Source organism: Lissotriton vulgaris, chromosome 6 (genome assembly GCF_964263255.1).
Source record: "Lissotriton vulgaris chromosome 6, aLisVul1.2, whole genome shotgun sequence".
Taxonomy (NCBI): Eukaryota; Metazoa; Chordata; class Amphibia; order Caudata; family Salamandridae; genus Lissotriton; species Lissotriton vulgaris.
Genome location: NC_141694.1, coordinates 726256496 through 726282315, shown reverse-complemented (window position 1 = coordinate 726282315; position 25820 = coordinate 726256496). Strand labels below are relative to the sequence as shown.

Sequence of the window (25820 nt, the reverse complement as noted above, 5' to 3'; positions counted from 1 at the left end):
GGGTAACTGTTCGAACTTTACAAATACTGGATTTACATTTTAAAGCACCTTGTTGTGCCTAATGTCGGAGAAACTCAATAAAGAAAATATTACACCTACCATATAACAACCAAGTAAAGGGGTCAGTAGCCATGGGAGGTTACAAATGAAGACATGGCCGTACTAAGGAGGGACTAACAAGCCTATTTAGGATTCAGAAGACCCTATTTAGGAAGGACAAAGACACTAACCAATGAAAAATATGGGTAGGACTTCTCTTCCGTACTGTACTACAGACTGACTCAGCAGCCTTCGACACCGTCTGCCACCGCACCCTAGTACAGCACCTCAGCAACACCGGAATCCAAGGACCGGACCTGGAGTGGATCATCTCATTCCTCGCCGGAAGAACCCAGAGAGTCAGCCTCCCCCATTCCGATCCGCGGCCACCAAAGTCATCTGCCGCGTCCCACAAGGATCCTCACTCAGCCCCACCCTCTTCAACGTCTACATGAGCCCTCTCGCAGCCATCGCCCGCCAACACAACGTCAACATCATCTCCTACGCCAACGACACCCAGCTGATCCTCTCCCTCACCAACGACCCCGCCACCGCCAAAGCCAACCTCCAGGAAGGAATGAGAGACCTCGCAGAATGGATGAAGATTAGCCGTCTGAAACTGAACTCAGACAAGACGGAAGTCCTCATCCTCGGACCATCTCCCTCCGCCTGGGACGACTCCTGGGGCCCCCTGCCCTGGGCAGCGCACCCAAACCAACGGACCATGCACGCAACCTGGGCTTCATCCTGGACTCCTCCCTCACGATGACCAAGCAAGTGAACGCCGTCTCATCATCCTGCTTCAACACCCTGCGCATGCTCTGAAAGATCTTCCGATGGAGCCCCACCGAAACCAGGAAGACGGTCACCCAGGCCCTCGTCACCAGCCGTCTGGACTACGGGAACACCATCTATGCTGGAACCACAGCCAAACTCCAGAAAAGACTCCAGCGCATTCAGAACGCCTCAGCACGACTCATCCTGGACATCCCTCGCCGCAGCCACATCTCTTCCCACCTGAAAGACCTGCACTGGCTCCCCGTCAACTAGAGGATCACGTTCAGACTCCTCACCCACGCACACAAGGTTCTCCACAACATGGGCCCGAAGTACCTCAACAGCCGCCTCACTTTCTACACACCCACCCGCCAGCTTCGATCCGCCAGCCTCGCCCTCGCCACCGTCCCACCATTTCGGAAATCCCCTGTCGGAGGAAGATCCTTCTCCTACCTGGCAGCCAAGACATGGAACTCCCTTCCCACTCACCTACGGCTGACCCTGGATCATCTCTCCTTCAGGAAACAACTCAAGACCTGGCTGTTCGAGCAGTAGCGACCCCACCCTCCTCAGCGCCTTGAGACCCTTACGGGTGAGTAGCGCGCTATACAAATTCTGTGATTGATTGATTGATTGATTGACTGACTCAGGCTCGAGCTCGACCTAATGAGATACATAGCCACAGTGTAAAATGTACGCTGAACATCAGTGAGTGAGTTAATCCACACACCACCATATACTTGGACGTTAAACAAATACGTTTCTTCAACTTCTGAAGGCTGGACTGTAGTAAGCTCTTCAATGAATAAGTTGAATCCATAAATGGAAATAGGAACAAGATGTGTAGAATGAAGAGATTTATTTCCAGGAAAGGAAACCACGACTTGCTTCAAAGACTTCAAGTGTACCAAATGCATTTTACAATTTACATCCTGGAATGCATACGAGGACACATTTTCTTGACACGTTATGACACAAATGCGAAGTGGTGGAAGAAGGATATTTATTAAAGCAAGTAAATATCATAAAGCCCACAAGCTGCAGTAAAGAGGTGAACTACTCCTGACAAAAAATAGCCAGAAGAACACTCCAACATTCCTTGACATCATCTAAATACCTCTCTAAGATTCTATGATGACATATGATGCAAAAGAATAATAAATAGGGACAAAGATCAGGAAATGCAAATTAAGTAAGCTATAGCGAACAAAAGAATAAAAGTAAAACACTTAATTACGTATGTACAACACACGTGTTGGTCCTCAGCAGCCTTCAACCGCTCGTCAAGGAAGAGGATTATCGATCTGATAAAAGCTACTGCGTGGGGCGATTTTACCGTTTATTCTCGGTCAGCTCTCGCCTGACTGGGTGGCCTGAGCCAATCAGCCGGAGTATTCAAAAAATTCCACGCGCACCCGCTTCCTGTTGGGCGAGTGAGCGCTGGGAGGCGTGGCTTGTCAGCTCGCCCCTCTGAAGGGCATCCCCCTTGGTATAATAGTCGTGAGAAGCAATAACAGCACCATTAGACGCACCGCCTCAGCCACACCCCACCATAGCAACATGGTCGACGCGTTTATTGGCACCTGGAAGCTGGTGGAGACTGTCAACTTCGATGAGTACACGAAGGCTCTCGGTAAATGGCGCCTCGCGGGATAAACTGTCAGTCTCATGAAGGGCGACACATTTCTAGAGTGCGCATATCGTGGCATGCGAGGTATGGAATATAAATCACATGGGAGGACATTTGTGGGGCGCAAGTACTGCAGGCGGTGCTCTTATTGCGTTGTACGATTCATTTAACATAATTTTCTTGGGACGCTTATCTCACGGCCTGCGCATAGAAACGTTACGTATCATTTCCAGAATCATTCAGCAGCGTGGGCTTAATGGTTTCATATCAATTTCCTTGACTGTTGATGTTATACTTAGGGGTGAGCTCCTCACAGACACCACATCTGCTTAACTTTCCGCAAACGCGTTTCTTGTCAGGGGCGTATTTTTTACTTTGGCGCGTTTATCACGGCCTGACTATGATGACATGGGGTATAATTTCCACATTCGCCCAGCAGCAGCCACTGCAATTCTAAACTTAAAACCCCAATGGAATGCACATTTCTTGGCCGCACAGCGTCATAAACTCCTAGGGTGTGTACCTTCTGTCCAGCGAGTGACAGGGGCTACCCATGTAGTCAAGGGGTGAGTTCCCATGATCTGGGAACAGGCCTGGCTGGCCCTGGCACCTCTTTTCCTTCGTATACAGGCTGCTGCCCCCATCCCCAAGCCGCTCCCGCCTGTGCGTGGAGTCGATACATTGACCCAGTATCTGGCGTCCGCAGCAGGCTTGCAGCTTTCCGAACAGCGGAAAGCTCTGCAGCATGAGATAAGATCTGAACCATCTCTGAAGATACACTGGGAAGAAAATTCTACATGGCCACCCGCGCGACCGAGTTTTCAGCATAAATGATTGACTTAGTCGCATTTTTCCCATAATCCATTATCTATTGCATGCTTTGCATATGGTAACCAAAAAGTGTTTCTAGATAAAATTAATTCGAAAGTTATTTAAAAAAAAAAGGCTGCGGTGTGTGCTGCCGCGCAAAATAAAACTCTTCACAAATATTGACTGGTCACTTTTACATTGCATATTGCTGTGTTTGGGTATAATTCTAGAATTAATTAGTTGAAACCGTTGTCCAGACAGCCTTAACATGTGTACAGATAAAATAATGAAGTGGTATTGTCTACAAAATTGCCGGCTTATTTGTAAAATGTTGCCGCATAATTTTGTACTCCCACTTCCGGGTTACTACAGTTGCCCTGTCTATATACCAGACCTGCCAGATTACAACGCCGAGAGTTTAACGTGTTGTTTATTAATCAGTTGCGAGTATAATATGCAGTTCGAACTGCTTTTCCACCGCTATATACTCTATGTAGAAAGGATAGTCCATATGGAATTTTGAAGTTCCCATGCTTCCTTCGCACTATCTTAAATCCGGCAATGTATTACCCCCCTCCCTCGCCCCCCCCCCCCCCCCCACATCTGTGTTCCGCCGAAGGTGGTGTACTCATCACACATACTCTACCGTTCCTCGTTTGCACTATCTCAGCACATCAAAGTTTCTTCCGCACCTCTCAATTGGAGCTATAATAAGCTCACCCACACCTTACGCTCGCCCATGTGTAAGGTTGGTAATATACAACCCACACGGGCTAATGCATCCACCGAGGACCCTGTTTTACCTCATGAACACAATTGTTCAAATCCGGGTGAAGGGATGTGGGGATGTTCCACTCAAATTTTCATCCTTCCGAGGTAAAGTGAGTACCATTTAGTTGAGTTACTGTAACTATTTGATATTCAGTGCCAAGGGTTGAACGTGCAATTCGCAAATACACATTATGTTCCACTCAACTTTTCATCCTTCCAAAGTCGATAAAGTGAGTACCATTTAGTTGAGTAATTCTATGGCAGGACAGGAGGCTCAGATTATGCTTTCTCGATTTCTTTACTACAGACAGCAGCCAATAGGAACACAGTAAAGAAACAGAATACTACCATTCCCATGAACATTTGGGCAACCATAGAGACTACATCCCTATATAAACAACCATGGAGGGCATGACTTCCTCTTTCTTTGCTGCTTCGCAGCCAGTTAAGTAATTTTTTCCTATATTATGTACTATTGCTATATTGCATGCTCTAATTGCCTTGTGCTGTTTACTCACGATTGCGTTGTTGCAGCGCTTCTCTTTTGGCCGTTTCCGGCGTCTTGCCTGTGTTTTTGTGGCCATTGTTCATTGTTGTTGGGTTATTGCAGCTGCTCGGGTTGCCGTTTGTTCCTTTAGAGAGCGTGGGTCGCCTCTCATTGTGCTCGGGCGCTTTGTGCCTGCGTTTATCTGTGGAGAGGGACTTAGGGACTCGGGAGGTCACGCGCTACTGTCGCGCATCGCTCCACTTCCGCATTTGCAGGCGGCTTTTGCGCATGCGCGATAGCCCTATTGACGTTCCGTGTCTCTCACGGATCCCTCACACGCGAGAGGCGGCGTCTCCAAGTAGCCTGTGCCCACTGCCTGCCGGAGAGTCCCCAATTTACGCCCTTTCCTCTGCTAAGAGTCTGGGCTGGATAATTTATAGAGGAGTTGCCTAGAGTGGCTTTATTTTGCAAGCCTGTCCCTCCACATTTGAGTTGCTTTATTTAAGGTGGAGTGTTGCTCTGCCTGCCTGGCTTGCTTGGGGTTGTCACTCCCCCCTGACTGGGTCACTTCCTTGTTGTTTGACCTTTGCACTTATTCCTCTGTGGGCATTTCTGTTTCTCTGTTCTGCCATATACTCACAATATGGCTGGCTACGATGAGGATGATGAGTATTACTATGGTGAAGAACCTGAAGAGTCCTTTGAGTATGATTTGGTTGACGCCCTTGACCAGGGGATGCAACACTCTGTCAATACCGCGCTGGTCCGAGCTATTGGGCCATTGAAACGTCATTTAACAGATTATGCGCACCAGCAAGGTTGGATTCCTTCTTCTACCAGCAAACGCTCCTCTAAATCCCCCCAAAATCCTCACAAATCTGATTTTGTGCAATTGGCAAAGTCCCTGTCTTCCTCCAGTGTTTCTAAGAAGGCTCGACCAACTCCCCCTGACACTGATGATACGTCCTCTTCTTCCGGACCGGCTGGTCCTCCCCCTGCTAAAAAGTCTAGGAAGGAGCATTTTGTTGACGCTCCTTCTCATCCTCCGGTATTTACCTTTGAGCCTTCCGACATAGTGCACCCTAACTCTAAGTCCTGGCTCCCTGCTCCTGAAGTCGCGGAGCACGTTCAAGCCCACATTTGTGAGCCTTTTGATCAGGAAGTACGTTCTCGTCTTCGTTCCGAGTGTCCTCGTCCAGATTTGGCAGACAAACTCTCGGATACTCCAGAGGTGGATCCCACTATTCTCACCTATCTTAAAAAATTCACAAAAGACCCTAAGAAGGGCATTGATAGCTCTTGGCGCCTGAGCCAGGATAAATTGCTAGATCTCCTTGGCCCACTTACAAAAATTCTGGATTTGGCTTATCAGGCGCAAGGGTCCGCTTCTGGCATCGACCCGGATGAGCTCATTGGTTGGGCCCAGCGTGCAATATGCCAGTTGGGGAACGCAAATTGTGGTCTTTCCACTGAGCGACGACGTTCCATTCTGTTGAAAATGGACCCCAGGTTGACGGAATTGGCTTAGTCGGAATCGGGGCCCCTTGCTCAGGGTCTGCTTTTTGGTCAACCCTTCCTTAAGGAGTTGACAAAATTTGTCGCAACATTCAGTGGCCTAGATAAGGCACAGTCTTCTCTCCGTAGGGCGTTCCGCCCGGTTTTTGGAAGGGCCGGACATTCCAGGGGACGTTCGTCCGGCCGTGAATCTGGCCAGCAGCGTGGTAATCAGTCCCAACAGGGAGGAGGTCAACATTCTTCCTATTCAGGCTCCAAGTCAAATTTCTACCCCTCCCGCAAAGGTCGTGGGCAGGCCACCAAAGGAGGCTATGGCGGAAACCAAGGAGGACGTCAGGATTTCGCCAACTCAGGTGAGCTTCATTCCCTACGAAGATGTTGTCCTGGGGGGCAGAGTGCAATTTTTTCTTCAGAATTGGCGTACAATCTCCAGCAATGCATGGGTGTTACAGACTGTTCAAGGTTACCGGATAGAGTTTTACCATCCTCCCCTTCAAAGTCGGGTCTCTTCACTCCTTGTTTTTTCCCAACTAGATCAGGACGTCATCACCAAAGAAATCGAGTCCCTTCTGGTCAAAGGGGCCATTGTACGGACTTCCCTACATCCTCAGGGGTTCGTCAGCAATGTCTTCCTGGTGGAGAAGAAGGGGGGAGGCCCTCGATTAGTGCTCAACCTCAAGGAATTCAACAACGGAGTGGTTTATCGCCACTTCAAGATGGAAGGCATCCATCTTCTCAGGGATCTTCTTCGCAAAGGCGACCGGATGGTTCACCTGGATTTGAAGGACGCTTATTTGTCGATCCCAATATTCAAGCCTCTTCGCCGTTTCCTTCAATTCCAATGGTTGGGGACGTGGTTCGAGTACACTGTTCTCCCGTTCGGCCTCTCGTCCGCCCCCTGGTGCTTCACAAAGCTTCTGCGGCCGGTAGTGGAGTCGTTGAGGGCGCGCGGGGTTCGTCTGATAGTGTATCTCGACGACATCTTACTGATGGCTCAGTGTCCGGTCCAATTACAAACCCATTTGACTTGGACGATAGAGTTGTTGCAATCTCTAGGATTTCTAGTGAATCCTCAAAAATCTCTTTTGCATCCCTCTCAGTCGATAGAATTCTTGGGTTTCCTGGTCGACTCGATCTCTTGCCAACTTCTCTTGCCTTCTCAGAAGATCAGGTCTATCAAACGGGAGTTGACATTACTTTTATCCAAGCAGAGTGTGTCTTTGAGATCGATCGCTCGGATTGTCGGCCTGTTGGCTTCGTCAATTCAAGCGATCTTTCCAGGTCCCTTACACTATCTGGCCCTTCAACGTCTCAAAATCAGACATTTACGGACAGGTCTTCGCTATTCCGATCTTGTTCCTCTGTCGACGGACGCCAGGTCGGAGATGGTGTGGTGGCTCCAACACATGGAGGCTTGGAACGGGAAAGCCCTGTTCGGATCTACCCTGGATGTAGTGCTGAAATCGGATGCCAGTCTTTATGGATGGGGAGCCCGTTGCGGGTCTGTGACGACGGGCGGTCGTTGGTAGCGGAGCAAACTAAGTCTTTACATCAATTGTTTGGAGCTCCTAGCGGGCTCGTTTGCGATCCGCAGCCTTGCTCCTCAGGCTACCAGGTGTTGCATACTCCTCCGCATGGACAATATCTCTGCGGTTCGGTATGTAAACAAACTAGGGGGGACGAGGTCGAAACTCTTGGCCGAAATTGCGAAGGACTTCTGGCATTTCTGCCTTCAGTGGAAGATCACTCTTATTGCAGAGTATCTCCCGGGTCGCGAGAATCAGGTGGCCGATTGGAACTCTCGCCATCTGCTGGACTTCAGCGATTGGAGGCTTCACCCCAGGGTGTTTCTATGCCTCTCTCGCATTTGGGGCCGGCCTTGGATGGATCTGTTCGCCTCTCGCCTCAATGCCCAACTGCCCAAGTTTTACAGTTGGCGTCCGGATCCGGAGGCTCTGGCCACGGATGCGTTTCTTCAGATTTGGCCTCCTCATCTCTGCTATGCGTTTCCCCCGTTTGCAATGATTCCACGGTTCTTGGCTCAGACAAAGCACTTCCAGTCGGAGATCATTCTGATAGCTCCTCTTTGGAGGGCTCAGGCTTGGTTTCCGGATCTTCTGGAGCTGAGTTTCTCGACACCGCTCCTTCTTCCCCAGAAGTGGAACTTGTTGGTGGATCCTCTGCTCAATCCGCATCCCCTGATTCAGTCGGGCCAGCTCCGGTTGGTTGCGTGGCGGATTTCGGGGAACGCTGGAAAGTCTCAGCCTATCTGGAGACGCTGCACGATTTATCGGTGAAGCTTGGGCCCCCAACACGCACAAGCATTATGCATCAGCTTGGCGACGATGGTGTAGTTGGTGTTCTGAACGGGAACTGGATCCCGCTTCAGTGGATGTTACTTTAGTGGTTAATTTTCTGGCTTCCCTGGCTTCTTCTGGTTTTGCTTATAGGACGGTCAATTCCTTTCGCTCTGCAGTATCTGCGGGCCACGACTTGGTTGATGGGAAGCCTGTGGGGGAACATCCCTTGATTTCTAAATTACTTCGTGGCATTCGGCTGGTAAAACCGCATTGTCCAAAGTATGTTGCTCTTTGGGATGTCTCCAATGTTTTACGTTTTCTGGAGTCTTGGCCTCCCAACTCCTCTTTGTCTCGTAAGCAACTGTCAGCAAAGTTGACGATGTTACTTTGTTTGGTGTCTTGCAAATGCGTTTCGGATGTGCGGGCGTTAGATCTCGCTGGTCATTCGTTCTCTCCGGACGGGGTCACTTTCACCATTTCCAGGCGCACCAAATGTAATATGTCTTCTGTGACATATCCGGCTTTTCCACAGAATCCACAGTTATGTGTGGTCCAATGCTTAAAAGATTACGAGGTAAGTACGGCTCCTTTTCGACAAAACTTGTCTTGTCAATTGCTAATTGCTTTACAAAAGCCTTTTAAACCTGTGGCGCCTGCTACTCTGGCGCGCTGGGTGCGTTGGCTTATGTCTGAGGCTGGAATTGATGTCTCCATTTTTGGGGCCCATTCCACTCGGGGAGCCATGGCTTCTAAGGCTTTTACTGTTGGGGTGAGTTTGACTGACATCATGAAGGCCGCTGATTGGTCTTCCGATTTCATGTTTAAAACGTTTTACTTCAAGCCTATTGTGGATATTGCTTCTGTGGTGGTGGCTCAGCTTTGAACAAGCATAATCTGAGCCTCCTGTCCTGCCATAGAATAAAACATTTGCAAACATTTGTGACAAGAATTTTCAATTCTATTAAGGACACGGAGGCGAGGATTATCCCACCCAAATGTATTTTACTGCATTTCTCATGTATGTTTTTTATTGTTATGATATCGCTCTAGAATGTTTTCTTGCACTGTTTCCCTACCCTTTGTACTTTTACCTTCCATGGTACTGGGTTGGTGTATTACGGCTCTGATTTTCTTTCAGGTTCTGATCAGAAATGAAGTTTTCTTCAGTGCACTCCTGCATTGGTTTTCAGCAGTTCGGATTCTGGTGATGTTGAGTTCTCCTGCTCCAGTCTCCTGGTCCTTGGTTCCTTGGGACGTCTTCTGCTGGTCGATCTTCCTGTTGCCTTCGGATGTTTCCTCCAGGCTGTTCTTCAGTACCACTTAAATTGACTTTGACTGATTAACTTTTATGGACAAGAAAGAGGAAGTCATGCCCTCTATGGTTGTTTATATAGGGATGTAGTCTCTATGGTTGCCCAAATGTTCATGGGAAAGGTAGTTTTCTGTTTCTTTACTGTGTTCCTATTGGCTGCTGTCTGTAGTAAAGAAATCGAGAAAGCATAATCCCCGCCTCCGTGTCTTTAATAGAATTGAAAATTCTTGTCACAAATGTTTGCAAATTTTTAATTAGTAACTATTTGATAGTCAGTGCCAAGGGGTGAACGTGCAATTCACAAATACACATTATGTTATGTTCTATGATGGTCGATGTCGCACATACCTCCTGTCCATGCTTCTCCTAGGCAATCTACTCTCAACGGTACACATACCCCCGCTTCTTTCGAAGATGGGACCTCCTTCCTGATCGACCACATATACACACATTCCCTTCAACCCTTTATTTATTTATTTATTTTTTGCATTTGTAATGCGCGCAGCTACCCACAAAGGGTTTACCCTTTGGTCCACCCGCACTCTGAACGTGGGTGATATGGCCAGCAATCTGCCCGGGTCTCCCCTTAGCACAATGCCCCCTCCTGGTTGTCTCCGCTTAGTTCATTCTGTGTTAGGGTGATCAACCGTCCATACATTTCACAGACCGTCCGTAATTTGGACCTCACGTCTGTTGTCTGTGATGATCCTGTTTACGGACGCCTTTTGTCTGTAATTTTGGGCGTTGAGGGGAGCTGCTCTGTTCCCATGAGAGAAGCTTCAGCTCCCTGCTGGGGCGCCTCACACTCCTATTCTCAGGAGCAACCCCACCACACCCATTATCATTCTGTATGCCGGCTGTGTAGTAAAGGGGTTATTAATATTCTGGAAGCGCTGATGATGTCAGAGATGAGCTTTATTGGCAAATACCAAATAAGTAAAAGTACACAGAGACGAGCTCAAAGGAAGCACGACTCATGAAGCTGGAAACCAAAAGTAACTGACTCAAGCAGAACCTAGTAATGCATGACATACAATAATTCTAACTGAGAATTATATAACTTAATGGAACAGATCAAATATACTGGCGTGTAATCCCACATACCCTCCCCGTTAAAACAAATAAATTAATATAATACCTTGACATTGAATCTTTGTGGTATTTTACATATGCAATGGTTACGTGCAGGCCTAATATCAAAGGGAATACAAGATTGACTTGAAGAACTTATTGATGAACTTGTAGTAGGATTTAAAAAAAAAATCTTTTTATTGGAATAACAGGCTCCATGAAATCGCACATTAGTCGGCATCTAGAATTCATTGGCACATAAAAGACAAAGTCAATCATACAATCATCGTTAACAGTGTGACCTGCATGCAAAGACCAAGCTCCAGAATATTTTCCCATTTGTCTGCATCCTAAGCTCGCAGGACACATAAATGGAAAAGGCCATCTTAACATCATCAGAACCAGCTCGATCCCCACATAAAACCCAAGTCCATGACATGCCCCCAGGAAGCAGTGTCGTAAGTTTAGTGGACATAGAGGAGGCCGCGTGAATCATAAGATCATCATATACAGTGCGATCAGCAAATAAAGACCAACATATATACACTATATTAGCCAGGGTCGGACACAGACTGAGTATCCATTGACTTTCCCCTATACAGTCGCCATGCCGCCCATATTTTCTCCCATTTCTTGGGACAACCTCTGCTATTATATAATACTTTTTCGGCCCACTGTCACCAGTCTAGATCTCGTCCCCAGTCCTCCACTGTTGGCAAGACATCACTTCCCCACAGTCTTGCTATGTTTGTTTTGGCGACCATACTCGCTAATGCCAGCCAAACCCTGTCCCACTTCAGCCAGGTGATGTCGTTCGTCACACCCAAGATATGCCATCTGGCTTCTAACGGAACCTCCGTGCCCACCACGTCCGACATTATGTCTGTCAGCCTGGACCAATATGTCCGGATCCTGGCGCAGTCCCACAAAATGTGAAAGAAGGTACCCACCTCTCCACATCCCCTCAAGCAAAACTGTGAGTCCACATAACCTATCCGATGCTGTATTGTGCGTGGGGTTTAGGAACAGTGTAATATGCGTAGCTGAACCAGCCTGAACCGGGCACGAATCGACACCTCCCGGGGACTTTGTAGTGCCTCCCTCCAGTCATCTTCCTCCAAAAGCCCAACATCAGATTCCCATTTCTCCTTCAGAGGCCCTAGGGGGTCAGCCAATTTATTGATTAGCTTTTTGTACGTGAGGGAAATGGCTTTGTCGATCATGGGATCCATTAATTATCTATCTTCCAGCGGGGCATAGTCTGGTATTTGCTCCCCGTGTTGTAGATGTTGGTGTAGGGCATGTTTAAGCTGTTGGTAGTGGAGGAACTCCCCGTTTCCCATTTGAAATTCCGCCTGAAGGTTAGCGAATTCCACCATGTCCCCTCTTTTCCATATATCGCCCAGCACAGCAATACCAATTAGACTCCATTGGCAAAGACCCTGCAATTTCGCAACCTCTGGGAGGTAATTCCCGGCCCATAACGGGGTTTGTGCTGTAAGTTTCGCCTCCCAGCCCAGTAGTTTTGTCGCCCGCTTCCTCTCCCCCACCACCGCAGCCGTTTGAGGGGGCAGAGGTAGGCCGCATCTATCTCTGTGATACAGAGCAGCCAAGTAGGTACCATTTACGAAGACCATGCAGCCCACCCTATATGCCGGCTCCTCCATCGGGGCAAACACCCACCCATTGACGTTGACTAACTGCGTCGCCCAATAATAGAGACGCACATTCGGGACGGCGAGCCCCCCTTCATATGCCCCCCGCTGTAGTTTTTTTAGAGCAATTTTCGGGAACCCTACACTCCATAAAAGAGAGCGCTGCTCCGATTCAATCACCCGAAAAATCTTTTCTGGGACCGGAAAGGGCGTACTGTGCAGAACATATAGCAGACAGGGAAGAGCCATCATTTTAAATAAGACAAGCGCGCCCCATCAGGGAGAGCAGGAGGGTTCTCTAATGTTCAACATCCCCGTTAACCGCTCCGATTGAGCCGACACGTTCAGATGCAAGAACTCCGCTTCCGACTTCGTAACCCAGATGCCTAGGTCAGAAACTTTCACAACATTGTTGTTATTCCACCAACCTCTATTACCTAAAAATACAGAAGATTTGGTGACATTGACAATCTTGACTGGTGAAGTAAACTTAGATTGCCCTTTATAAACTTTGAAAGATTTCTTAATGATTACCCAATCATTAGTCTTGAAAATTGGATCATGAGGTATGGAACAACCATCATACAAACTTTTTTGTAAAAGCTGTTTATGACGCACTCTAGATTTAACCTCTTGGTAGTCCGTTCTAGTATTCCTTTTATCAATTAAAGCAGAGCCCACTGTCAGATCATTGAACCACTGTGGTATGAGTTTAGACCTAGTTTCTCTGCCTCTAAGAGCTTTGAAAGGTGTTATTCCGGTTGTGGAATGAGGTGCAGTCAAGTAAGCCCAAACTTTACTTTGAAGAAATTCACCTACATCAACATTAGTTGCGATAGAGGTTTGTACTCCTTCTTTAAGAAACCGATTGGCCCTCTCGACCAGGCTATTCGAGGAAGGTCTATACAAAGCAACACAACAGTGTTTTATTTCAGCCTTCTCTAGAAAACTAGTGAATTGGTGAGAAATGAAATGTTGGCCATTGTCAGTAATGAAATAGTTAGGAGTACCTCAGTTTTAAAAATGTTTTGTAGAAAAGAAATAACATTAGCTGAATTGGCTGCTTGTACAAATGAGTAATATATCCATTTGGAATATCTTTTGTCCTTGGGCAGTAATTGTGAAAGGTCGTGAAAAATCCAAGGCGATCTTATCCCATGGGAGTTCAGGGAATGGAACAGGAATCAAAGGTTTTGTTTGAACGTTCCAATGCTTATCCGAAACAACACAACTGGGACAGGTATCTATGAATAAAGCCACCTGTTTGTCCATGGCTGGCCACCAGTAGATACTTGTAAGTGTTTTGCAAGTTACAGAAATGCCTAAGTGACCTTCGTGTGCAATATTTATGATCTTTTCTCTAAGGGATATAGGAGGAATAAACAACCCATTCCTCACACAAACTCCATTTTCGAAGGATAGTTGTTCACTAATTTGTTCAAAACACTTGACATAATTGCTCAATTTCTTATCGGGTGGCTATTTCCCTTTAATATAAATGTGTACTTTCTTAAGTGTCTCGTCAAGTGCCATGGCTGAAGACCACTCATCTTGTGATATATTTCCGTTGCATTTTAAGACAGCATCTGTAAGACCAATTACACAATCTTTATGGAAATCATCGTCACCCTAACTACAGTCAATCAGAGGAATACGAGAAAGACAGTCAGCACGAATGTTCTTACCTCCTTGAATATATTTGATATCAAGATTATATTCCTGTAATTTAGAAAGAAGTCTAACCAGTCTTGCAGAAGATTTCCCCAAACCATTGCTACCCAATAAAGACACTAATGGTTTATGGTCTGTGAAAACTTCACACCGTGTACCCCATATGTATGTTTTGAATTTCTGTACTGACCAGACAATGGCGAGTGCCTCTCGCTCGATAGTGCTGTAGTTACACTCGGTAGGAGTTAGAGTGAGAGACGTAAAGGCAACAGTTTACTCTTTACTATCAATCCATTGTCTAAAACCTGCGCCAAGGCCCTTTGGACTAGCATCTACTGAGACAAAAGAATTGTCATTTGATACAAATGGGTGTAATGCTGAAGTATTGATGACAAAAATTTTTACCTTTTCAAAGACATCACCTAAAGTGCCATTCCATTCGAACTTAATACCTTTTTCAAGGCGATTTCTCAACGGTTGGATTATTTAAGCATATCCCGGTACAAACCGTGCGTAGTATTCGCACAGACCAAGGAATGATCGCAATGCATCCTTATCTGCAGGTGGAAGTGCATTGCGTTTTGCTTCTACGTTACAAAACTTTGGTTTGATGCCCTCACATCAAATGTTGTGACCTAGATATTCCACATCATTGACTAACAACTTACATTTGTTGGCTTTTACTGTCATTCCTTTATCTTGCAAAATGCTTAACACCTTTTGTAAGATTTGGATGTGTTCTTCTTTGGTTTCAGTATGGATCAGTACATCGTCCTGATATGCTTGTACTTGAGAAAATTCACCAAAAAGGTTATCCATAAGTTTTTGAAAAACACTCCGACATATGCAAGTCTAAATGGTAACCTTAGGTATTTAAAGGCTCCAAAAGGAGTCATAAATGCAGTGAGTGCTTGACAATCTGGAGAGAGTTGGATCTGATGATAAGCAGAGTGTAGATCTATGGTGGAGAAAAACTTGGGCTTCCCAATTTTAGCTAACATCTCATGTATGAGAGGTAAAGGATTACAGTCGATGAGGATATTTTGAGTTAAAGTTCTTAAATCCACACATAGACTCAGTTCTCTGTTCCTTTTTTTCCGCAAAACCACAGGAGAAATCCATTCTGAGGAATCGATAGGAGAGATTATACCTTCAGCTTGTAAGTTGTTAAGTAAAGTTTTGAAATCCTCTCTAACAGTAAGGGGTACAGGCCTGACCTTGTGTATTATTGGAATGGCATTTTCCTTTAATAGTATGTTGTGTTCATAGCCTTTAACAGTACCCACTGAGCTCTTGAATACATTAAGAAAAGATCTTACAATGTTTTCAACATTCATTTCAGGTTGATCAATGGGCAAAACATTGGAAGGAAGATCACCAAATACAATAAGAGGATCCTGTCCAGGTCGTAATATGATGCCTAGTAGGGCAAGATCCTTCCAGCCTATGATGTCTCTTCCTTTAATGGCATCATAGACTTTTGTTTTAACAGTTCTACCTAGGCATTCTATGTTATCCCAAAAATACCCCAAAAGATCTATATCCTGTTCTCCAAAAGCTTTCGGTTAATGTCTGGAGTAATAAGCAACATATCATTTGCCCAAAACTTATAAAATGTACTGTCTGCAAGAATGGTAACAGGAGCCCCTCAGTCAGCAAGTCAGACTAAAATAGTATTGCCATTGATAGAGATGTCAACCAAAGGACCTTTGATAGGTTTGTCAAAAGACTCCGGTACTTCGATAGTAACCACAACATTTGCAAATTGCGAAGTACAATCTTGCATATCTTGTGTCTCTACCGATATGTTAGAAATTCTAACCCTGTTCGGATTTGAATTGATATTACTTCTACAAGCTCCTTGGAAATGACCAATCTTTTGGCATTTTGTACATTTTTTTCCCAAAGCTGGGCAATTAGGATTGTTTCCTATGTGGTTTCTAGAACCACACCGAAAACATACCAACTGCCGTCTTGGAGATTGATTGTTATAGGTTCTGTTCTTGCTATATGTTTGTTTACTATTAATAGAACACACAGTATTGTCCTCAGAAACCAGACTCACATTAGAAGACCCAGCAGTTTGTACTGTGGTTTGTGTAGGAGAAGTCATGGTTTGATTGGACTGACCAGACAATACGTTGGATGTGACAATCGACCTTTCAATGCTCTTGGCAATGTCAATCGTTTCAGCCAAAGTGGGATTGCGTGAGAAAACGTTCCTGGAGCTTTTTGGAAAAACAGTAGAACACAAATTGATCCCTGATATAAGTATCAACATCAGACCCAAATTCACATTTTTCCTCTAAAACCATTAAAGTCGCTATGTAATCCTCAACTGATTCATCACAACACTGCTTGCACATTGCGAAATTAAAGCTAACATAACACTCGAAGTGTCGGAATACTGTTTAACCATGCGTAGTTTTGCCTCAATAAAAACATTCCCAACTGCATCTTCAGCAGTTGGTGCAGGCAGTCTTGGTACATTTTCAAAAACTGCGACCTGCTGTACCTAAATGATTGACTAATAAAGCCAATTTCCTCTTTGGAGAGTAGTTGTCTGGATCGATAGCTGTAAGATAGTTCTCAAAGTCTCTAAGCTATTCCGACCATTTAAGTTTGGGCTTGCTGGGTTTAAACAGGAATGGTGCTGGCTGGATGACACCTTGATTTGAAGCCATAAAGCTTGTAAGTAGAGTTGAGATCCTCAAATTTCAGAACAGTATTTTAAAACCAATTTGTATTATACTTGAAATCAGAGTCATCAAAGTATTAGGCCAATATGAGCAAACTTAGATTAGTTGAAAATGAATGACAAATAGTCATACACGAATGGCCATGTGAATAAGAAAATAAATAAATATGATATTAAATATCTCACTGTCATTTAAGTAGAACTCTGAGGTGTGTGAATCACTATATGTCATACCGCTGAAATCATTGAGTTATTTGAAATGACGATGTCGCATGAAGGAATTCAAAGTCGGTAACTGTAACTTGTGAGGGACGCTCCAGACAAGACAAAAACACTTCTTTACTAAACCAATATGGCCGCCAATGTGCGTGACACCTCAGCACGTTCGCAGGATGCAATGCGGGACGCACGTCATGCCGGAATGAGAAGAGATGGTGCAATCCTCGAGTCTGGAACGCCAAGGTAAGAGTTGTGTAGGTTTGAATAATGATGGCGCGAGGCATGCGCTGCATATTTTCCAATGACAACGATGTATAAGGCAAACAGAATCGTGTCCACATGTACACTGCGCATAAAATAAAGTCACACTAACTTCGTAGTGAAGCAAGGAAAATGACGAGGTTCCAAGCTTTAAATGTTACCGGTGCTCCGAGTCGTCAAGTACGCTTCTCCCTGAACGATGGCGCAAGGTCAATATAGCGAGACCTGTGCGTAGCAAAAAAAACACTGAACTAACCTTGAATAACTTGCAAGGATATGATCATTCTTCTATCACTGAGCAGGCAGACAGGTTAGTTCTTGGAATGTAGATCAGCATCAAAGAAAGTTCCAATAATTTCCAGAAAATGTCCACAACCCCACTCCTGGTACCAAGTTGTAGTTAAGGGGTTAATAATATTCCTGAAGTGCTGATGATGTTCAGAGATGAGCTTTTTCGGCAAATTCCAAATAAGTAAAAATGCACTGAGAAGAGCTCAAAGGAATCATGACTCATGAAGCTTGAAGCCAGAAGTAACTGACTCAAGCAGAACTTAGTAATGCATGACATACAACAATTCTAACTGAGAATTATATATCTTAAAGGAACAGATCAAATATACTGGCATGTAATACCACAGGCTGATTGCCACATACAGAATGACAATGGGCCTGTCAAGGCGTTTGCAGCATGTGGTGGCCTCCTCCAGTCTCGGTCTAGGGCAAAACATTCTATCAGATGGAAGAAATGTACAAAAACGCCCATTGTGCTACGTGAGAATCCAGTTCATGAAAAGAAGGCGACGAAACAAGTTAAAAAGAAGGGGTTATAGTTCTTTCACAGTCTCATCATTTCAGAACGGACGCATTTTCAATATTATATTCAACAAAGCTATGGTTGCTGCTTTTTGTATTTTATGCAACTAACAACCATTGACAAAGCCTATAGCCCTGGCTTGCTGTAGGTGTAACGTTTATTGTTGTATTATATATATGAATGTAATGACAATGACAGAAGCAGATAAATACCAGTTGGGTGGCACACTATGCTAAGCACAGCTTTTTAGCTTAGGTGGTTTAAGCCATGCCCTTAATTACATCATACGCCCCCTTTAGAGAGCCCCCCCAGTTTTTTCATCCCACTTAAATCTCTGGAAACAACACCATGTCGCAGTCGCCTCAGGTCCTGGCACTGTGCATCATGCACGACTCATTGCTTCCACTTTTTCAGATTGCCTATGTGCAGGGGAATTGTGAACCCTCCCCAACCCTTGCTTTAGGAACTACAGCAAGGGTGAAATTATTGATGGGTCTCTTCTGTCTGCAACTCTGCAGACAAAGGCTCAGGTCATAATCAGGGCTCCTGGGTTTATGGTTTTTATTTTTTTTCATTTCTGCCTATATTTATTTTTTGTCAACTTTATCTGTATTTATCCATATTTAATATTAGTTTTATGAAAAAAGTAAAGCTGAAACTGGTACATTTCCACAGTTATTTACCCAATAAATATGCAGTTATGCTTGAATGTCTGCCAGGTTTTAGTGATATGAACACCCGCAGAAGATAAATCAATGCACTTATATGAAAATATGCACAGTTCATAACTTGTGCATAACTACTGCTATTTAAGCCTCTACTAAAATATCTTTCTTTTTTAACTCCCTTACCTATCAATCCACACAGTTATTGGCCTGGCAGTCATTGCAAAGTGTATTTAGAATAACTCAAAAAGCACCCAATTTCCGTTTTTATATACATTTAAAAATAAATAGAGGCAAGAAAATAAATGGGTTTCTGTCTGTATTTATCTGTGAAAATCAGTGAAACAGAAAACAGGGAGCCTTAGTCATAATTAATGTGAAAAGGTGGGTGAGCAAGTAAGTGAAGGGATTGGTGGATGACTGGATGGATTAGTGAAAGGGTGAATGGATGAACTAAAGGGTGAGTGGATGGATGGATTGTGAGAGATAGGATGGATGGATGAGTGGGTGGAAGGATAGATGAGAGAAAAGGTAAATAGATGAATGTATGGGTGGAAGGGTAGATAGAAGGGTAAAAGGATGGATGGATGAGTGAAAGGATGGATGATGGGCGACTGAATGGGTGGATGGATTGATAAATTGATGGGTGGATGGGCGGACAGATGAGTGAAATGGTGGATGTAAGGATGGATGAGTGAGTGAAAGGGAGGATAGATGTAAAAAAGGATGGATAGATGAGTGAAAGGCGGAATGGACGAGAGAAAAGATGGATGAGTGATAGGGTCAATGGATGGATCCTTGAGTGGATAAGTCTTATACTGCAGCTCAGCCAGTGTGACTGTGGTGGTGAAATGTTGGTGTGTGAATTGACTGGAATGTTGGTTAGTGGGTCGACTAAGCAGCCGGAAAGCTGCTCCTGGTGGGGCTCTTGTTTACATCTTACTGACTAAACCTACTTAACCAATCTACATGGAACTGGACCTGCTTTCTTCCACAGCATATTTTGGTCAACAACTTTAAAGGAACTGAAGAAGAATCTATGCGTGCAGTGGATGGAAACCAAACCACAAGTAACTACAGCCTGAAAAATCTATCTGAAGAAAATTTTAAAGGAACCTAAAGAAGTACTGAGAAGGACATTATGCCCAGCCCAACCAATGTCCTCTGCCATTGGACAGCTTACCATCCTAGGCATACTTCTATTGAGCAACATTTGGCTGTAACAATCTGCTTTGTCACATGGATGGGAACTTCATGGCCCTGTGACATCGCCAGTGAGATGTGCGCTTTGTACCTCTTGACTTTCACTTATGGATCGGGTGTAAGCTTTACAAAGACTTGTTAACATATGCAGTTTGTGTCTTGGAAATGTCATTTGTTAGAGCCGTCAGTCGTACACTAGTCTGGAGTGTAACGGCTATGAGAGGATCAGGGAACATTGTGAGTGGCAAGCTGCTGTCACCTACTTGAGGTTAGACTAGTTTTTATTCACGCTCACATTTTGTATAAAACAAGCCCCGTGCCATGGAATAACGTTACAGTGACCGTTATCGTCTTGCGGCATTTGGCTGGGCCGCGAGGCATCTTCTTACTTTGAGCTTCAGTCACATGGATTTACATCAGCGTTGTCTTCCCACAGTCAAGGAATCTTCCTTTTGTAATGATCCTTTCTCCACGTCAGTACTGAGGCACGGCAATGTTTGGTGAACGCTCGTGCCTGGAGCCACTCGGCGCATGTAACGCATGCGTGCAACCATCTTGGATTTCATGGCAACTTTCAGTATCGGACCTCATTAGTACCCATCTCCTGCAACTTTCATCGGAGCTCACTGTTGGTGTGAGCATTCTTTATTTTTTCCCACATATTCAGTTTCCATTGAGGGATTTTTTTTCAACAAAAGGTACTGTTTGGTATGTTGTCTGCCTCCTGTTCGAAGCAACACGATTTTGTGAGCCTTAGGAATTTCCAGTAAGCGACCCCTATGATCGGTGCTTATTCTCTGCTGTGGATTTCCACCTGACTTGTGTTGAATTTTCTGGAAGCGATAACATTATTGATGTTTTTGTTATGGAGGATTTTGGTTCTTGCTTACTATCGCTCCAACGCATGGAGGATAACCAAATAATTTGAAGGGAAAAAGGCTTTTACTTCAAAGAGCAGCAATATCTGTCTTGAGGGTGTGTGGTCAGCTCAGCATCATTGCTGTAGGGACTAGCAATATTGTTTTCCATTGTTGAAATAATAGCCCTTATGTTTGATTTTGACAGCTCCATGGACTTTTCATGTTGGTACTACAATTTTTATTGCTCCTATTCTTTTACAGTGCTTATGGTGAATGGTTTGAGGTGATAGTGCTAAGTACATATGTGTACTAATATTTACCTTATATACCACAGAGACGTTAGGGGCCAGATGTAGGTAGCCTAATACCGGTCGGTAACGGGCGAAAATCGGTATTTTCGGCCGTTAACGACCGGTATTTGGACATTAAGATGTAGCTCGCCCAAAATTTACAAATCCGGAAAAAATACCGAATCGGTAGATTACCGGCTCGGTAAATAATCCGAATCGGTAAATGTTCCAAATCGGTAAAATTACCGAATCGGAAAATATACTGAGTCGGTAAATGTTCCGAATCGGTAAAATTAAGAAATGGAAAAACCAACACCATCGAGATGTAGGTGAGCCATAAATTACCGAATTTCACCAAAATTCGGTATTTATGAATCGGTATTTAACATGGATTGTAAGCAGGTGGTAATCAGGTGCAGCCTATAAAAAAGGGTCCCAAAATGCAACACTGGAACCAGAATGGCGGCTTTTTACGTCATAGCAAGACGGCTAAGGCTACAGGCAGCAGGTGAGAGGGTATGGAGAAGGGAGGAGCAGGTATATAGGCAAAGGAATACACTCTGCCAATTGACAGAGCTAGAGATACTGCAAAGATACAGACTGCACCCCCAAACCATCATGGACCTGATCAGGGACCTGCACCCACTCCTGGACCACCCAAGACCAAGGACCCATGCCATCCCACCCCATGTCCATGTGCTCTGTAGCATACACCTCCTAGCATCTGGGGGCTACCAGAGTGGTGTTGCTGTGGTAGGTGGGGTGTCCCAGAGCTGCCTGTCGCGTTTTTTCAGAAAGTTCCGGGATGCCGTGATGCAAAGAATGGATCATTACATCCACTTCCCAGACACTGATGCGGACTTGCTCAAGACCAAGACTGACTTTTACCTCATGGCAAATTTCCCACACGTGATTGGCTGCATTGATGGGACCCACATCCCCATTTGCCCCCCAGCTGCCACTGAGCACATATACAGGAACAGGAAGTCATCACACACAATTAATGTACAAGCAATCTGTGATGCCAAGTACATTATCACCGATATAGTGGCCAGATACCCAGGAAGCACCCACAATTCATATATATTCCAAAACAGTGGGATCTATACCCGCCTGACAGCGGGTGAATTCGGGGAAGGATACCTGCTAGGTAAATAAATGGGTGACACTCCCTTGATAGATGAAGCAGACGTATGTCAATGTGTGCCTCTGAGTAATGTATCTTTTTTCTTCCATATTAGGGGATAGTGCATATGCACTCCGTTCCTTCGTCCTGACACCCTACCTCAACCCCACAACCCCCAGCCAGAGATGTTACAATGTGGCACATAAATCCACCCGGAACATCATTGAGCGCACCTTTGGGCTCCTGAAGAGCCGGTTCCGCTGCCTCCACAAAAGTGGGGGGGGGCACGGCAGTACTCACCTGTACCATGCTGTAAGATAATTGTAACCTGTGCAATGTTGCACAACCTCGCAACTAAGAGGGGCACAGAGGTGGAATTGGTGGACTATGAAGACCATGACGATGAGCAGGCACTACCAGCAGCCAACACAGTAGGCTCACACACAACTACTTCTGAGTAAGTATAGAGACAAAGCACGTGTTGTACTTCAATGCACGTAGTTTATTTTGCTCTACGTTGAAATGACATGAGCCACAAATGACACATACTAGTGTGCCTAGCACTACTGTGTGGACGGGGATTACCTCACCCTCACATGTCCAAATGAGTATGGCAGACTCACTGCTTGCGCCCATCAACAGCCCTGCGTGATGCCCAAGGTTGGCTCAGTTCCAAGTCTGCTGTGCCAGCACCGGCACTCTGACATCTGCTGCTCCTCCTTACTTCAGGGACAGGGGTGCTGCCCCTGCTACTAGTGGTATCTGTGTCCCCGACACCTTCTGCTCCTGTGGTGGCTGACTGGTTTGTCAGCAGCACTTCCATTGCTGTAGTGACTCTCCCCATCCCCCGTGTGAGATCAGTACAGCAGTGCACCAGCCCCTCCTGCATCGCAACTGAACGTCGACACATCAGTGAAGTCGCAGTTGCAAGTTGGCGCATGCCGCTTGTCTGCTGGTGCGTTCGATGGCTCTCCCTGCGCCTTTGTGCACGGTCCTCACATAGTTCCTCACAGAGTGTCATCACACACTGAGACATGTTCCTGACTCCCTCTGCCATGTCCCTCATGCTGTCTGCCATTGATGCTATTCCCTTGTTCATGTGAGTGAAATTTGTGTTCAAAAGGCGCATTTGTCTGTGTACTGCACTTATTCCTTTTGCCTGCAGGCGCTGCACCTTGACCATTGTGGTCTCAAGGCCGTGGAACACATCCTCATCCCGCCCACTGACGCCTGACTCCCGGACCCTACGACGTCTTGTTCCTCCGGATCGCCTGACAGGTGTGGATGTATGACCTGGTGCATTACCTGCCATAGACTGTATTGACTCCTCACACTCCCCTTCCTCATCGGAGGATGTTTGTAGGATCCTTTGCGGGGGACCCTCATGCCTCACGGGCCTGCAGATGTCTGACACCTCTGTGTCTGCTGGTGTGTCTGGTTGTTGTGACTCATGTTGTGGTGAGTCAAGGAGCACTGGAGAGGCTTCAAGTAGCATTGTGTCGTCTGCCTCTGGTGTGTCAGCTGCTTGTGTGCAGGGTGCTGTAAGTCTTGTACTGCTGGGCCCTGCTTGCTCACTCCTATCCCTTTGGGGATGTGTCGTCTCCCTCACCTGCAGTGACTTGCGTGATGTCTCCCCTGTGGACAGATATGGACAGTGTCTTAGTGGTGCTTTCACTGTGTACATCACTATTAAATTAAATTTTTATATCACTATTTCCTGCTCCTCCCATGTCTCTGATTGTATTGTGTGGCATGCCTGACGACATTTCATGTTGACTGCTCATATGGGTATTCTTATGACTACCACTCCCATAATGCATTGCAGGTGAATACTGAAGTCAGAACTGGATTTCCTCAATACATAGCCACATTGGGGGAGGAACACAGGCAGGGGGTGTGGGATGATGGACATGTCCCTTACCTTTCTTAGCTGAAGCTCGGGCTGAGCTGTCTGCATCACCAATCCCCACAACGCACTCTGGCTCCAGTGTGGACTCCACAAGTTCTTCCAGGTCCTTGAGAGCAGGTGCCCTGTTCTTCCCTCCAACTGTAGCATTGGCCTCCTTGCTTCTTGCTGCCAGTTTTTTCTTAGTGATGATCCTTAGATCGTACCATCACTTCTTGAGATCGTCCACTTCCCTGCTGGTCACTCTTATAGCGTTTATTTTGGTCTGGATCCCCAGCCAGGTGTTCCTCTTGACAGCCTCTGGTACCTGCAGGGACTGCTTTCCAAAGATTTTTGGGTAGTGCTTGACGACCTCCTCCACCAGTACCTGAAGTTCACCTGTGCTGAACTTCATCTTCCTCTTCCTCTCTGCACCTTCCCTCTGAGAGTCTTGGGGATCCATTTGTTTGTCCTGCAGGGCTCTGCTTCACAACAGCCTGGCTCTATGTAACTGCTCTCCTGTGTGATCAAGTACACTGCACCTGCATGGGTGTGGCCACTTCCTAGTTGTGGGGTGGGGTCGATGCACAGGATTGGTCTATTGCTCTGTTGGTTGGCTGAGGGGCGGGGTGGAGGCACGTGATTGGTTGATACTTCAACTGCCTGATATTTTGTATACCCGACTCGGTATTTACCGATTCGGTAGATTCAATGCATTCCTATGGGCCTCCGGGCCCATAGGATTGCATGTGAATTACCGATTCGGTATTTGCCGTATCGGTAAATACCGATTCGGTAAATACCGAGGCGGGGTTTCCGAAATTTAACGATTCAGTATTTTTTACCGAATTTTGAGCTACATCTCATTTCCCTTTTCTAAAATACCGATTCGGTAAAAATCTGTATTTTAGAGTCGGTAAAAATGAGTTACCTACATCTGGCCCTAAATGTTGTTTGACGGTTCCCGCTGTGTGGGGAGGGTGGTCTTTTATTTTTTTTAAATGTTTTCCTATGTAGCCCTGCCTGCAGCTTTCAGTTGGTGAAATACCCTGTCTCACTGTGTTCGTAAGTATTTGCTTTTTCGTATGTTTTCTTTCATTGGTACAGTTGGAATGATTGGGGTTTTATGCTCATGTTTAGTTCTCAGTCCTCCCACTTGTTGGGGTGCTGCTGCATTTGTGTCTTGTGGAATAGTGCAGTATTGGCCTTAGCCCTTTTTGCAGGGTCATCTCTGAACTTTTTGCTTTCCTCCTAGCTTTTATCCTGACTTGGTGTTGGTGGTTTTAGGACTCTGGGCACTTTAGCACTGCTGTCTAGTGTAAAGTGCGTGTGCGCTCTGTGGTAGACATGGTAAGAGTGGTCTCACCTGTTTGGCATATTTAATTTACCTGTCAGTCCCTTGTAAAGTGGTATCTCAGATACCCAGGGCCGGTAAATTAAATGCTACTGGTGGGCTTGTAGCGCTGATTGGGTCATCCACCAATGTAGCCTTTCAAATCTGTCTCAGGCCTTTGCCATTGCAGGGCCTGTGCACGAAGTGTTACTGCCGCTGTGACATGGCACCTAAAGTGTGTGCCACGTCTTTGACCCCATTTTACTGTATGTCAGTCACCTCTAAGGTAGGCCCTAGCTAGCCCTATGGGCAGGGTGCATTGTAGGTCGAATGTAGGACATGTACCTTAGGTGTGTGACATATCCTGGAAGTGACAAACGGCCATTTCGGTTTCTCACTGCTGTGAGGCTGCCCTCTCATAGTAATGC

The 25820-nt window shown here is 45.7% G+C and overlaps 1 protein-coding gene across 1 annotated transcript in view; it reads left to right on the top strand.

The window, feature by feature from the left end:
* Nucleotides 1-2301: 2301 nt before the first annotated feature.
* The window catches only part of LOC147707910 (fatty acid-binding protein, brain-like), a 148821-nt gene continuing 125302 nt past the window's right edge, over nt 2302-25820 (top strand). Inside the window, exon 1 of the mRNA XM_086925256.1 lies at nt 2302-2449. Coding sequence (XP_086781382.1) covers nt 2377-2449 — 73 coding nt within the window. The 5' untranslated portion in view covers nt 2302-2376. The remainder of the gene's footprint in view (nt 2450-25820) is intronic.